The sequence below is a fragment of the Phragmites australis genome, chromosome 20 (assembly GCF_958298935.1).
Source record: "Phragmites australis chromosome 20, lpPhrAust1.1, whole genome shotgun sequence".
Lineage (NCBI taxonomy): Eukaryota > Viridiplantae > Streptophyta > Magnoliopsida > Poales > Poaceae > Phragmites > Phragmites australis.
In genome coordinates, this window is record NC_084940.1 from 14,812,411 (window position 1) to 14,827,049 (window position 14,639).

General features: G+C 42.5%; 1 protein-coding gene across 3 annotated transcripts; it reads right to left on the minus strand.

The window, feature by feature from the left end:
* Positions 1-4,156: 4,156 nt before the first annotated feature.
* LOC133901980 (myb family transcription factor PHL7-like) lies at positions 4,157-8,608 on the minus strand. Of its 3 annotated transcripts, none has more exons than XM_062343544.1 (7): positions 8,275-8,608; positions 7,480-7,706; positions 6,571-6,647; positions 6,438-6,480; positions 6,305-6,362; positions 5,530-5,599; positions 4,157-4,961 (listed from the first exon to the last, which is right to left on the minus strand). In XM_062343544.1, the coding sequence occupies exons 2-7, from the start codon at positions 7,688-7,690 to the stop codon at positions 4,497-4,499; spliced, it is 924 nt and encodes a 307-aa protein (XP_062199528.1). In that variant the 5' UTR covers positions 7,691-7,706; positions 8,275-8,608; the 3' UTR covers positions 4,157-4,496. The 3 variants fall into 3 exon arrangements, with proteins under 3 accessions (XP_062199528.1, XP_062199526.1, XP_062199527.1); XM_062343542.1 differs by having other exon boundaries at positions 7,462-7,706; XM_062343543.1 differs by lacking the exon at positions 8,275-8,608 and adding an exon at positions 8,116-8,259 and having other exon boundaries at positions 7,462-7,706.
* Between the last annotated feature and the right edge of the window lie 6,031 nt (positions 8,609-14,639).

Here is a 14,639-nt window from a genome sequence, read left to right on the forward strand (position 1 = left end):
AACAACTAGCTTTAACCATTAGAATACACTTTTTTAAATTTATGCAAGTCTCATTATTCATAATTTCTCTTAACACCTCTTTTATCTCTGACGTATGAAAAATTATAAACAGTAAGATCTATATAAATTTTAAAAAATATGTGCTAATAATTATAACTAGCAACTAGCTCTGACTGTGAAAGCTGCCCTTACCTACGCCCTCTTTGTTATCCATCTGAAAGACATGTCCTTGTCGCAGAACTTCTCCCACGTTTTCTCCACCACGTGAAAAGCGAAGCTTCTTGTTGCTGCACTTGCACGCCAGCAACGGCAACCGCGTTGACCTTGAAAATGGAGTAGATCAGCTGCTACTGCTGCTCGGCCCAGAGCGCCGCCACGAGGTAAACCGCCTTGGTGAGCTCGGCTGATGAATCCACTGTGTGGTCGCCCGACTTTGCGAACTTGGGTGGTGAACGCAAATCCACCGTGTCGTCTGGATGCCTTTTTGCCGCCATCTTCGGCTCCCTCGAGGAAACGAGCAAGCTAGAGTCTGGTACACTCGACCAGCTGGTTTGTTTCAGTTGGAGATTTTGAAAAGCAGTTTATAGAAATTGAATTGTGAAAAGTTGGATTGTAAAAAGCTGAATTGTGAAAAGTTTTTAATTATAGATTCTAAAAATTTTGATGGACAGTTTAGTAAAATAGACTTTCACAATCTATCAAAAACTGAGTAAAATCAGCTTCTCAGATTCCTACAATCCAACCAGCAAATTTTAAAAAGCTATAACCAAAAACTGTCTGTGTGTTTCAGCTTCGGATTGTAAAAGCTGAAAGCCACGATCCGAAACTGAAACAAATAGACCCTAAATAATCTACTTTACAAATACTGTAACATGAATGAGACTACAAATAAAAATGCGGGCAAGGTGCACGATAAGATGATTTTGCTACATCTTTGGTGGATATTGTGAGAAAGCATTCAAAGAAATAGAGGGAACATGTGGAAAACAAAAAATACATGTGGGGACGATTGAAAGGGACTCTCATGTCGGCTCCCTCCGAAGGCGACACGAGGGCATTCAATCTCACCGGCCACCCCCCTCCTGAGGCATACACAGCCGTTGCCTACAGGTGACGGTGGCGGCGACCAAGGGTGGCGCTGCTGCTCCCTCTCCTCCTTTTCTCTTTTCTCCCCCCTTTTTCCCTATTCCTTCCTCCTCATTCCCAGTCCTAATATGCTGACAGTGATACCTCCCTGGTGTGCTACGGTCGATCCGTCCCCTTGCCGATAGGATCTGTGCTTTGGTTCATCGGATCGGCTCCCTTTGCCTTCATCGCTGGCATGGTTGGCTCGGCGTGTTCGCGGTGCGTCGATCTGCTCTGGCACGGCCTTCCTGTGGCCAGCTCTGGTGCGGACCCAGTGGGCAATGATCAGCCTGCTGGTGCCATGTGCGGGGCCGCTGGGTCGTTGCCCTCTGTGGGTGGCCTCCCTGCTCTCCACCTTGGGCAATGGCCAGCCTACGAGCTACGTGGTGGTCTATTGTGCTGCTTCGGCCAGTCTTCCCCTTAGGCTATGAGTGGTCGCGAGCTAACTGTGACTCAGTGGGCAGCTGTCCTGCTAGCTCCCCATGCAGCTGTTCTACAAGTGCACGGTGTCGGCATCTGAGTTTGCTCTCTCCTAGTTGCGTCGTGCTTCATTGATGGCTCCTGATGCCGCCTCCCTCCCGATCGACCTTGGCGGGCTCGATCTCTTCTTCACCAGGTTGGCTGAGTGCTTGGTATTCGGTGGTGGGCTCTAAGGACTCCTACCTAGTTGGCATCGTGGTTGGTCCGATGCCCACTCAACTTCCCCTCCCCCTACTGACACCCCACAGTCTAGGAGGGCCCCAGCTTCTCCCCTTTAAGCTGAGCCAGCTGAGACGGTTGCGGGCTTCTTCGAGGCAGGGGGTGAGTTTTGCATGGGGACAGGGCCACGATGCTCGCTCCGACCTTGGCATGGCTTTGGCGAGGCTTGCTCGGCTTGTACCTTTTCTGTGCAGGTGCATGGGGTGGGGAGTCATGAGCGAAAGCTCAGCCCGACAATCCATTGGTGCCAATGTTGATGACGCTTGTGGACGCCATTTCCTCTCTGGAAGTGACATTGTAGCATCTCTCCCGCCCTGGGGGCATCTCTGGGTGAAAACCTTACCCTGGTTTCTAGTCGAGCAACGACGGTGTTGACGTCGCTACCTTCCTGAAAGCGTCGTTTCTGAAAGCCTCCTGCACTCGTTGGTGACACTGGTTCTTCTGTTCAGAGTGTTCCGCGCCGTTGATGCCTCTGACTTCTTTTGTAGGTTGGCCCTTACACATCCGCTTGGCACGACGACGGTTCCATTTCATGTGACGTTCCCAACAACAGTTGTTGCTTGATGCGCACTCCTCCGAAGCGATACACCCGCTGGCTACCTAGGGGTTTGGTTTGATGTGGGAGCATGGCTCCTCTATCCAAGCTACTGCTAGCATGGAAGCAGGGCTTCGCCAGCTTGATGCTCAGGATGTTGGTTTGGTGCGCGAGTTGAATTTGGTTGGATGCGGTTGTTTGTTGGTTGCGCTATGTATTGTGGGCACCGTTGAGTTGTTCGAAGTCGTATTGTCGTCTTAGAGTCGTCTGCTGGTTTTGGTCTGTAGGTTTACCCCTACATCCTCGATTCATGATGGCTCTTCTTTCTAGTGTTGGTGCTTCACGATAGCGTTTTGATCTAATGCGTGCTCTTCCGAATGGGAGCAGGGCTCCTCTATCTGAGTTCTGAGGGAGCAGAGAGATGTGACGTGGGAGCAGGGCTCCGCTGATTAAGTTGTGAGGGTGACAGTTGTTTGGTTGGTTAGTGCACGAGTTAAGTTGGGTTGATCTTATCTGTTGTCTGATTGTGTCCTTTGTTGTGAGCGTCATCTGTTGAACGGGGGGTTATTTTGTCGTCTTGGAGTTTGGTGCCAGTTTTTATCTCTGAAATTATGCATTTGTTAAGATTTTTGGACACGATTTTCTTTATAACTGAGTCAATTCTCTTCTCGGTTTGAGCTCTAGCCCGCCATGACCTTTTGAAAAAAAAAAAAACAAGTATCGTTACGCATAAACTCTTCTGTGTGCATTAGCTAACGAGATGCTCGGATACAGCAGTCAACAGAGGGAATGTATCGAGAACAAACAAAAAAAATCTGAGGAAACAGCTATACCTTGTAGTTTGAAGACCGTTTGAATGCTCCAAATTTTCCTTATTCTTGCAAAAATGAAACATTTTTTTTATGAAGTTCGTGTAAAAGTTATGCATTTGAAACGTGACCTAAAACCTTGGGAAGAACTGGGATTCGATTTATAATGATTTCACATAATTACTAGTGTGAAATTTCGGAATTTTTTTAAAAAATAATATTAATTTATTGAAAAATTACAAAAATAATAGTCAAAATCTGATATTCACAAAAATAGGTATATGTCCGCAGTCAGCACTCCACATGCTGATATACTATGTAGCAGTGGGTCAGAAGACATATCGGCACCCGCAGACGATATTGAAAAAAAAATTCATAATTTTTTTATATTTTGGATGGAGATAATTTTATATGAAAATTGTGACTCTCAACGAGATCTACATCTTTATAGTTGAATATTTTTCCATTGTTTGTTTAGATGCCTAAAAAGTTGTTACAATTTGAGACCTCAAAAACTAATACGTAACTTCTAACTATCTTTTGAGCATCTAAATGGATTTAAATGAAAAATTATTCAACTATAAAATTGTATATCTCTACAATTTTTATATAAAGATCATCTTAATCTAAGATATAATTTTTAATATCATCTGCGGGATACAAGACTTACACTGCCACATAGGATGAAGTGCCGACAACCCCAAGCCGCCCACTGCCTTCGAGTGCTAACAGGTAACTATACTTGCAATTTTATGATTTTAACTATTATTTTACAATTTTTAATAAATAATATTATTTCAAAAAAAAAGTCGTAATCTAGCATCTCCTACCATGGGCACTACTGCTCCAGTGTGGCATTCCAGCAGCACTAAAGCACGACATGGCTGCAAAATTACAGGACACTGCTAACCGTTGGGAGAATAAGACAGAACCATACAAGTGGACCAGCACAACTTAGCACTGCTGGACATCTTCAACTAAGCGTCGCTTCAGATTGTACAACCGAAACGGACTAACTTCGTGTTAACACTTCCGTCGACTCAGGATTATCTGGAGAATACAAGTTTTACATTATGGTGGGTACCATAGCCCAGCCTAAGACATCTCAACTCAACTACCAACAAGCATACACGTCACAAACCTTGGAACTTAAATAGCTGCCATGTATATCACGTAAACAACCACCCCAACACCTACAACTTTGTCTACCAACAATACTATCCCTTGACACAACAACATTCTACCAACAACTGAACTACCAACAAGCATACACGTCAGCCTCTTGAACAAACTGGCAATAATGCAATAACCGGGGACTAATGATCTGGTTAGGACATAAAATATTGTTGGAACTCGGAGCCTGAGCACGACTCGAAGATGAGGCGCGGAAGGGAATCCTCCGCCTCTAATAAGTCAGTACCATTGCCTCGCTGCCTCTTCGTTGCCCTCTCATGCTTTGGACTAGCGGTAGGAGAACAAGGCTGACAATTGGAATCAGGGGTTAGCGGTTCACGGCGGGAGAGAGAATCATCATGGCAGGGGCTCTTGGTTGCTTCAGCTCGGCCTCCATGGTCCCTCTTGGAAGGGACACCTTGAGTTGGTGACTCAGATGTAGGTGCTGGAGTTGAGGGTTCAGTCCTCTCAGAGTCGGTGAATTGATCGCCTGATACTGTAACAGAAGCACCTGCAAGATGTGTTTCAGGTTTTACACCCGTAAGACGCTGCTGCTCTTCGATGATCTTCTGGAGGTACTTGCCCTGAGCCTCAATTCGCAACTGCAGCTGCCTTTGTACCTAAAGAAAATGTTTAATCAGACCATCTTCGCATTTGATCTATCAAATAGCATCATCAGCTCACTGATGAATCTTCATATATGCAAGCATGCAAGACACCAATATAATCAACCAATTTACTTTGCAAATCAAGTACACGCATAAGATTATAAATTAAATGCTAACAAGGTATCTAATGCAAAGTTGCAGCAGATACTAGAAGCATGTAGGCCAACAATATTAAGAACGATAATTTTGGTTTCCAGCCAAAATGAGATGATTTTACATCTTTTGTGGATACATTGACACAGCATGCACAGCAATACAGAGCAAGTACAACAAACAAAGAATATATATGAGAAAAAAGCAATGTTGGTTGCAACTTTATTTTAAGGCAGGATTATCTCTGTTCTAGATATTGTGGAAAAGGATGCTACACAAAAGTTCTCCTAAAAGCATTCACTAACAAGAGAGGCCCATTTGCTGCCATCAACCATAAGTGAACGATGAGGTCCCAGAATAAACTCTGATGGGGTGCTAAAGCAAAAGGATAAAAGTTAGCTCTTAAACGGAACATCGAGAAAATTACTTCTAACTGCTCATGCAGCCGCTTTTGGACCTCCATCTGTAGCTTGAGGGCTTCAGAGATCTGCAATCCACTGTCAAGACAAAGGTTCAACGATAAAAGGTCCGCAAGAAGCAAACCAGACAAAATGAGGCCAACATCCATCAAAAGAAATGCAAATTCAGAAAAAGTCAAATCCAATTGTTAATAAAATCTTGTACGGGTAGGATGGTGTAAGTAAACCAACAAAAAGCAGGAATTCTAACAATTGAGAAATAGAAGGGGCCAATAACAGATGACTTATATTTTCCTCTAAAAGAAGAGAAAAAAACTGTCAATTGATCAGTTCACAGTTATTTGAACCTCTGTTTTTGTTTTCTAGCATCTATATACCTGAGGATATTGAAGGCCAAAAATGGCGAGACGAAGAAAGTAATAACTGATTGTAATAAATTATAAAATACAACTTTCATTTTGCATAAATCAGTCGACAAAAATAAGAGTGGCTTTGATTCAACTTAGTTGTGACCTGTTATTGACAGATATTTTTAATTAACTACTTACCAAGCAATATTTGCCTGAAAGCGTACAAACAATGCAGGCAATAAAGAAAGTAGATTACGCTACATTCATTTTCCTAGTAAATAGTAAACTCTGGCAAACATCTTCATATGTATGTGCCATGCCATGCCAGTAACAGTCTACTAAAAGTTGACTCATAAGGGGGCAAAAAACAACTAGACTTTGAGCCATGTCTTTCTTCGAAAGAAGTTCAAAGGAATTAGAGTTGTGTTCATACGAGGATCCCTCAAGTCCTGCAAGCAAATCCCCTGGGTCTTTGTTATCAGCCTTGTTACCTACATGAGATGCAAATTAGGAAGAACTGAAAATATACAAGTATTAAACATATGAAGAAGTGCATGTTCACCTACCATCAGTCGATGAGTCGGGGATATACTTTGCCAGCCGGTATTTCTGAAATAGGAATGGAGTAATTAAAGAAGTTAAATGAGACTGACAAAAAAAAAGGTTAAAGGGCAAGTGTCACACCAAAACAAGATATACCTGCAAATGGCTTTTCACATGGTATATTGTCAATCCAGGAACACCCATAATTCTCAGAACTCCTTTAGGAGTTGCTCCTGTTGCATTTGAGGTATTCAAGTGTTAACAGAAACAGAAATTTACAAGTGCGCATAGTAAGTACAACAGTAAATAAAACCTGAAAGGACCATAAATCAATACATCAGTACATCACAACACGCATCAAAACCATTCAACTCTCTTTGGCACTTCTGCCCTAAAACGTTACTAATGCCGTGACATGACTCATTGATACCCTCACTTCTTTTCAGATAGATCAACTAATTTATGATAACTTTGACAAGATTAAGACCCAAAAGGAATATTTGAAATCAAGGGACCCATGCAAGAAAATTGGAAAATGGAATCGACCAGACTACTCGCTGATTGCATCCCTAGGATTGATGGCTATAATCTACCACCAAGTGATCAAATGTGAGTTCTCATTTCTCAGTCTCATCGCACATTTTAAAGAGGGTTCTGCTACATCCCTCTTGTTATGGTATAGTGGATTGGTACTTTTACATCCCATCCATTTTGCTCAAGAAAAAAAATTAATGCACCTTCTTTTATAAAAAAATTAATGCACCTTCTTTTATACTAAGGTTCTAAATCATGTATATATTTTTTCCAGGATTATACGGCGCAAATATTTTGAGTTTGTAATAACTAATTACATGTTACTGTCATTTTTTCAAGGGTGCACTCATACTTTCCAAACGCATTAAAGTGAGTTTACTAGACAGAATAAAATTTGCAGATGTCTGCAAAAGTAGGATTCTAAACAAATTGTAAGTTACCAGGTCCCTACAGAAAGAAGGTTCTGCTCTTTATTTTTGGTAAAATCAAATTAAGGAAGAAATAAGGCGTAACTGCAGAATGGACACATACTGTCAGGGCCACCAAGCTGAGTAACAGCCTCAACAAATCTTTCATGAAGTTCATCTGTCCACCGTAAGCGTTGCCTCGCAGCCAAGTTGGTACTGTTATCTGCTCCATTATTAGAAGCCATGCTGTTTCCACCTAGTTCCATCTGCTGCTGGTGTGCGACTGAGTTTGTACGAGTTGGGTCAAAACTAGCTTCTGGTTTTGGCAAGTGCATCTGTCATCCTCTGGCTCTACGGGGAAAAAATAGATGGCATCAAGAGCCAAATGTTAGAAATAAAAACAAAGCACCCAAATTTAGGGGATGAGAACACTAGTAGATTAGGAAGATGACATTTTTTCTAAGGATGAAACCCCAATAGTGATCATTGATGGTTTTCTTCTCCATTTACAGACTTACAGGCAGGTAAGCTAAGAAGAACTCTCTGGAAGCTCAAGACTCTCATAATGGAATCAACATCCCACACTAGTACTGGCAGGTGCCTGATTGATTTCCTAAGATTTTTGGGAAACAAACTTCATCGGCACCCTGGGGTTGGTGGCACCGAGTGCTACGGCGTAGGCGTGAACTGAGATCGATTGCTATTGCGCGCGCGGAACATAAACATGAGCTTAATCGAACCATGGATGCATGGACCGTACCAGTAGGGTACCACTCCCGCGCAGAAGAGAAATCCAAACCAACGGAACGGAGAGAAAGGTAGAGATTTGGATTTGACTGTGAACGAAACCAGCCAACCAGCTCTTATTCGAACAACCCAATGGGAACCCGTGCAATCCAAGCGAGCTAGGGCCACTCACCACCAAGGGAAGGAGCGAATCCAACTCCGGATAGATCTCCGCTGCGCGCCGGTCCAGCTCCACCAGCAGAGGGCGGGGGAAGCGGAGGACGATGGCGACGCCGCTCGCAGATAGACGGCTCCGGCGGAAGCAGGCCGAGCCCCCGAAGACGGCGGTGAGGCCCAAGATGTTGAGGCGCGGCGAATCAAGAGGTGGAGAAGGAGGAGAGGTTCGAGAGTGTGAAGGGGCCGAGCGAATTAGGGGAGGAATCGGTGACGGAGGAGGAAGAAGAAGGGGCCAGTGGAATTTATCGAAGCAGCGTATCCATCCATCGGTTTATAGAGAGAGAAGCGCACGGTCCTTTTTGACACGGTGCATGCTTACATAATATCGTTAAAAGTATTTACGCGTGTTTAAATTATAAATATCAAAATTTAAATTACAATAGATAAATTCGTATACCCACGTCTTCGTCACCACGCTAACATGTGGTTTCAGACTATGCTTCTTCATCCCGGTCAAAAGACAATTTGACAAAATTTAGATCCGAGGTTTTAAAAAAAAAATACATCATCCAATTCTTATGATTGTTTCTACAAGATTTCCGTGTTTTATGGGTGGAACAGGCTGATAGTCAAGTGATAAAACTCTATGGGTGAAAAGAGCTGACGGAAGTTCGACTTTTATTTCATACTTAAAAAATCTCTAAAATAAATCGCGCAATAAGAAGGTGTCTGTAAAAAAAATTCCACTTTCCAAACGGCTCCATACAATTCATCCAGTGAAACTGTTGATGTAATCAACCTAGCATGGTGACAAGCCCCATCCATTATGTATGACGAGCTACAGTAAAATGGTAAATTCCTATAGCGCCGGTCCGGTAAAACACCACCCCACAATGGTGCATGTTATATGGAAGCAGTGAATAAATCATGCGGCGAGAATCTAGATTAAGTGTCTCACATACTTCTCTCGAGATACAACCCTGGCACCCGAATGCATTATAAATTACAAGAAAAAAGGTACCCACCTCTCAGATTTCTCCTCTTCCGTTTCAAAGATGGAAAATGGCTTCCTGGGACACTCAATTCCGATAACCACAAAAAGAAAAATTACGGGAGAAGGCAACGAAAATAGCAGTAACGTATTCTCAATTCTCTACCACTTGCGTGCTATAATAAGAGCATTACTAACACAGCAAACGACTGATAATGTAAACAAACACAAACACTACAGCTACACACACCCACAAAGCAAGACGTATATTAGCAGCAATTAGAGCCCTAAGTGAACCTGGACGTATGTTAGCTGCAATTAGAGCCCTCTATGTACCGAAATAAATTTTACATGACACTGTCTAGAAAAATCTTTATGAGATCATATTTACGTTATTCATCTCGTGATTCAATGGCTGAATTGAAGAGGAGGAGTGTAGACACGTATCATCACAGGGAAGAGAATCTTTCGTATGATAGGTCCGATAAAATTTGTTTCCTCCATATACTAAACACGCATGATTAACTATAAACATGGCAATGACCATGTCAGGTTCAGACCATGCAAGACGACAAGCACAGCTCTCAGTTTTTGGCTAATGGTGCATCGGCCTGCATGCCATGTTGGACTACAGGAGTTGTGTCCATGTAATACCCCCTTCTTGAAAAATAAGGCGATGACCTTAATACCCGTGTGCAAAATTTGACTTTTTAGGATCGTTGTTCTTATGGACAATCGGAGACCATGGACATAGATCTCGTCGAGACGATTCAATTTCACTATCTAAACGTCCTCTTTGGACACTCGTGACTTCATAGCAAGCCTAATAAATCTATATCGTTAGATGGAAAAGAAAATAAAAAGGGATAAGTTGGGATTGGATCGGCCATCACCCCGACCCCATTCAGACTCGCCCAATTGCCACCACCTGCTGCACTAACCCTAGGCACTCGTCGCCGCCCACCGGTCGCCATCACCGCTCAGCCTCACCGCTGTCTACCGCCTTTGTGCCACGCCGTGCCGCACCACTAACGGGAGCACCGCTGGCCAAAAGGGCAAGGGCAGGAGAGAGAGATGGATATAGAGAGAGGGGGGAGGAAGGAGAGAAAAGAAATGAGGAAGGGAAGGAGAAGGAAAAGGGCGGATTGGAATTCCACATTTTTTGTCGGCTTCTTTATCAATTCAACCCCCTTGCTATGAAGGTGATCTCTAATTAGTCTCTAGTTGATGGTAGATTAAGATAGATGGAAAGTTTTGCCGCCGGAGTTCAGGATTTGTTGACCTGATTGGCGTGTAGCAGCTTAATTTGAAAACTGATATTATTTGGTGTCAAATTTGTCCCTAAGATTAAAAAGAAAGTTGTAGGCCTCGTTGATGTCTTTCAAATGGCGCTGGACTCATTCGTTTTGGTTAAGCGGTTCAGGAGTAATTGATAAAATAGTGATGTTGTCTGACAAGTGTTAGTTCACGCAATATTTTTGTTCTTCCGTTTTTAACCTAGTTAGAGGAAGTTTCCACCCGCATGCAAAGTGGTAGATAATTTTTCGTAAACTTCGGTAATACCTTGTATGCAGGGTTTTGGGCATAGGAGCGTGTGCTTTTTTGCTTATATGTTGTTTATGTGTTTTGGTGCTATGTGCTTGTTCATGTGGTGCCGCTTTGAGACGTAGTTCATGTCCGCCTTCATTACTAGTGACGGAAAGTGAATGTAGTGTTGTGCTATTCTTTAACTTGTTATTCAATTACTTTTATCATTTTAATTGCAGCACATACAACTATCCTAATAAATTGAATGTGAGTAGGTTACCTTACTATTTACCTTTCTAAAGATTATATGATTCTCGAATCATGAGGTGAAGGAAGAGGATATGCCGTTTTCCGGTTGTTCATATTCTTCGGTTGCAAAATTCATGAAGTATATTTATGCATGTTGGAAGTTATGTTTTTCATTTATGCATGAAGCATATCATATGCATCTGTAGCATCTAGGTCCCTAGGTAAGTGGTAAGTGTTTCGATGATTAATGACAACCGTATCATTGTGACTAATATGTATGTTTTGAAGGGTATAAAAGATTTAGTTCACAATGATGAGTGAGTTTCGTAGTCCTTAAAGTGATATAATGAACGATCAAAGGACATATGCATCAAGATTAAGGATCTTCTAGTTCTAAGTGTCTCAAGGAGATAAAGAATATTTAGAGTAGTTTAGGTCTCTTTTCTTAGTCATTTGACCATATTATAAAGGGGACTAAGAGTTGTAGTTTGACCTAGTTGAGTCTAGATAAGGTTGGATGCACACTTGTGAATTTATAGCATTAGGTAGCTCAAAAAAAATCCATGGTTAAGATGTTGAGAAGTTATAGCTCAAGAGTGATTGAATTGGATGAGCTCAGAAATTTTTTAGTACACCGGATGGTCCGGCAAAACCAGAGATGAACACGTTGGAGTATTTCTTGATCAAGGCAAAAAAAATCTTAAGTACATCAGATGGTCCGATGATCTAAGACTCATTAACACTAAAGTATTTTTGTGTGGTGACGTAGCATAAAAAAGTTGAAGTCCACACCCGATGTTCTGGCGTGTAAAGAAGGCTACACCAGAGCATTTATTGTAGAGAGGATTTTAGCGAGGTGCTTGAAGAATATGCATACCGGATGGTCTAGGGTGTATACTAGAGTATACATCGGAGTATTTCTTACAGAGAAGAATTTCAAAAACTGGATTTTGTGGTTCTACACACTGGATGATGCAGCGTGCGCCCGGAGGCTTCACCGGAGTGTTTAACAGACTTAACGGCTATTGGCAGCTAGGAGTTAGGAGTGGTTGAAAAGGTACACGCCAGATGTTCCAGCATGTGTGAGCAAGTGCACCCCAGATCTTCCAGCATTCACAGAAAAATAGGATAGTTGGGCAACTGCTAGATTTGGACCTCTAACCTATAAATATCCCCTCACTCAGTCTCATTTTGATCTCTTGCAACTCAGAGGAGCCTTTACACTTATGTGTCATCAAGAAGTAAGAGAAAGCATTTAAGTGATTTGCAAAGTCCTTAATTAGAAGATTAAGGATATCATTAGTGCTTAGAGAGTAGTAAGAGTGTATCTAGCTATAATTTAGGCTTGATCTTGATCAAGTGAAACTTTTGATATTTACTGTTGGTGGTTGGCAACATCTAGCCAGTCTTAGGTGATTAGAGTTGTCTCGGTGAGCTCTTGGAGTTCTCGTGGGAGCCTCGAAAAGCGTGATATACTTGGTTTGATGTCTGTCAATTCAGAGATGGAGAAGTGACAATCATGAGGGAGCACTTGAGTCTTGGTGACTCAAGGGAAGTGATATACTTTGTGGATGCTCTAACGAGGACTAGGGGGAGTGCCAACTCCTCGATACCTCGGGAAAAAATCGGTATCCACTTGTCTATCTTTCTATTTTTCTACATTTACATTCTTGCAAGCTTTAATTGCTCAATTTGCTTAGTGTCTTTGCTTGCTTGTCTTGTTGCCTTGCTCTAGCTTGTTCGTCTAGTTGCATTATATTTCATCTAGGATAAGGTTACTACTTGTTTTAGTTTTCGGTAGAAGTATTTTTTTTTTAATTAGAGTCCAATTCACCATCTCTTGACCCATTCGATCCTTTCAGCATCTCATGCATTGAAAGATATTGTCGTGCAAAGATCATAACTGTATCGGTACATTGTCATATATTACCCGAGAAGAGATACAATACACACACTTATGTTACCAAGAAGGAGTAAGGGTGAGGAAGAGACATGTGCATACTTTTGCATTCATATTGTAGTACTTAATTTAATCGCATCAATGTTTTTCTTCATATTGCAAGGAAGTTTTTAGTGTCGGTTTTGATTATAACTATTTTGATGAAATCAAGCTAGTGGTTGATAACATCTTCTTGTTGTTGTATTGTCATGTTTAGTTAAGAGCTCGGATGATGTTAACCTATATGTTTTCTTATTTTTATTAAAAATAAATATATAATCAATAGTAACTAAATAGTTTGTTAAAACAATTCACTTGCTGAGGTTATTTTAATCTTACCCTTACCATCTTTCCATGTGCGACTTGAAGTGATGACGAGCATGTAAGATAGGTAACAACACGTCTTTTGCACATTCACCTCTGTCTTTTGTTTAGCTATGTTGTAATGTCAGCTTAGCAACCTTTAGTCTTTTATGTTGTATGAGTGTTCTGTTGTGATGATCATGTATGTTGGAGGTGTGTCCTCCTTTGCTAGGATGGTTGATACACTATTAGTATGATGTTTATATCTATCTATCTATCTGTGGTGATGTGTCCGTTAAACTTCAAAATATAGAGAAGGTGTTGCCAAAACTTTTTAGGGTGTGGCAGGCTTGTAGAGTAGTTATGTAGCACCCTAGGCTTATGGTAGTCAGGACCGACCCTGGAGGAGGGCAAGCAAGGCGGCCGCCCTAGACCCCAAAATTCAGGAGCCCCTCCCATATAGATATACGTGTACACTACTTATGACCTAACAAAGCACAATAATTCAAATGCCAATCGACTGGCGGCCGCAGTTACATGATTATGCATGGGCTTGGACCTTTGCCCGCCCTAAAAGAAGCATCTTTGTTGCTTTGGTTAGCAGCAACCCAAATTAACAATACTCTTATGCTCAGAGAAATCAATAAGATCGCTTCCTCTCGTGCAGTCCTGTCCGCCTCTAACGCCGCCTCTCTGGACACGCACACAACCCTCATGCTTCGCCTCGCCAAGCACCTCACGCATTCGACAACAGATGCCACCGCCCTCCACCCACGCCGGCAACGTCGTGTTATCAGCGACGTCCGTGTACGCGACGCTGGCACTGGTGGGCATGGGTGCGCACAGCACCATGCTCTAGTAGTTGCTCGACTTTCTCGACACGACCTCGACCACGGCCTTCACCTCCTTCGGGAGTCGCATGGCGGACTGCATCCTCGTCGGTCGGTGCAGGCCGTTCGACCCCCACGAGCCGCATGTGCTCTTTGGTGGTGGCGTCTGGGTGGACGCCTCTCGCAGTGGGCTCACCGACACGTTCCGCAATATCACCGCTGAGTCCTATAAGTCCGAGGCGAGAACGTTAGTTTTGCCAAGGAGGTTAGCATAATAGTTTCCCTTGCTAATTTCATCGCCAAAAAAATATATTTGGATTTTTACTAAGCTCGACAATTCAATGGGCCCATTTTTAGTTTCGCCCAATACCACCAAAATCTCATGACCAACCGTGATGGTGGTCCTGGGGTGTTACAGTCCACTTGGCACATCTTGATTCATCCAAATGCATAACAATACAAGCTTGCTGCTTCATGGTATGTATGCTGGCTTTTTCTGCACCTTTGGAGCAGCTGTTCTTGTGCTTGTCCCCAACTGTTTT

Excerpts from the sequence above, each read along its gene's own strand:
- LOC133901980 (XM_062343542.1), bottom strand. The coding sequence starts at position 7,690 with ATGCACTTGCCAAAACCAGAAGCTAGTTTTGACCCAACTCGTACAAAC. Across the intron at positions 6,363-6,437 it reads CCCCGACTCATCGACTGATG|GTAACAAGGCTGATAACAAA; the intron begins GTAGGTGAACAT and ends CATCTCATGTAG. Across the intron at positions 4,962-5,529 it reads GGCTGCATGAGCAGTTAGAA|GTACAAAGGCAGCTGCAGTT; the intron begins GTAATTTTCTCG and ends CATTTTCTTTAG.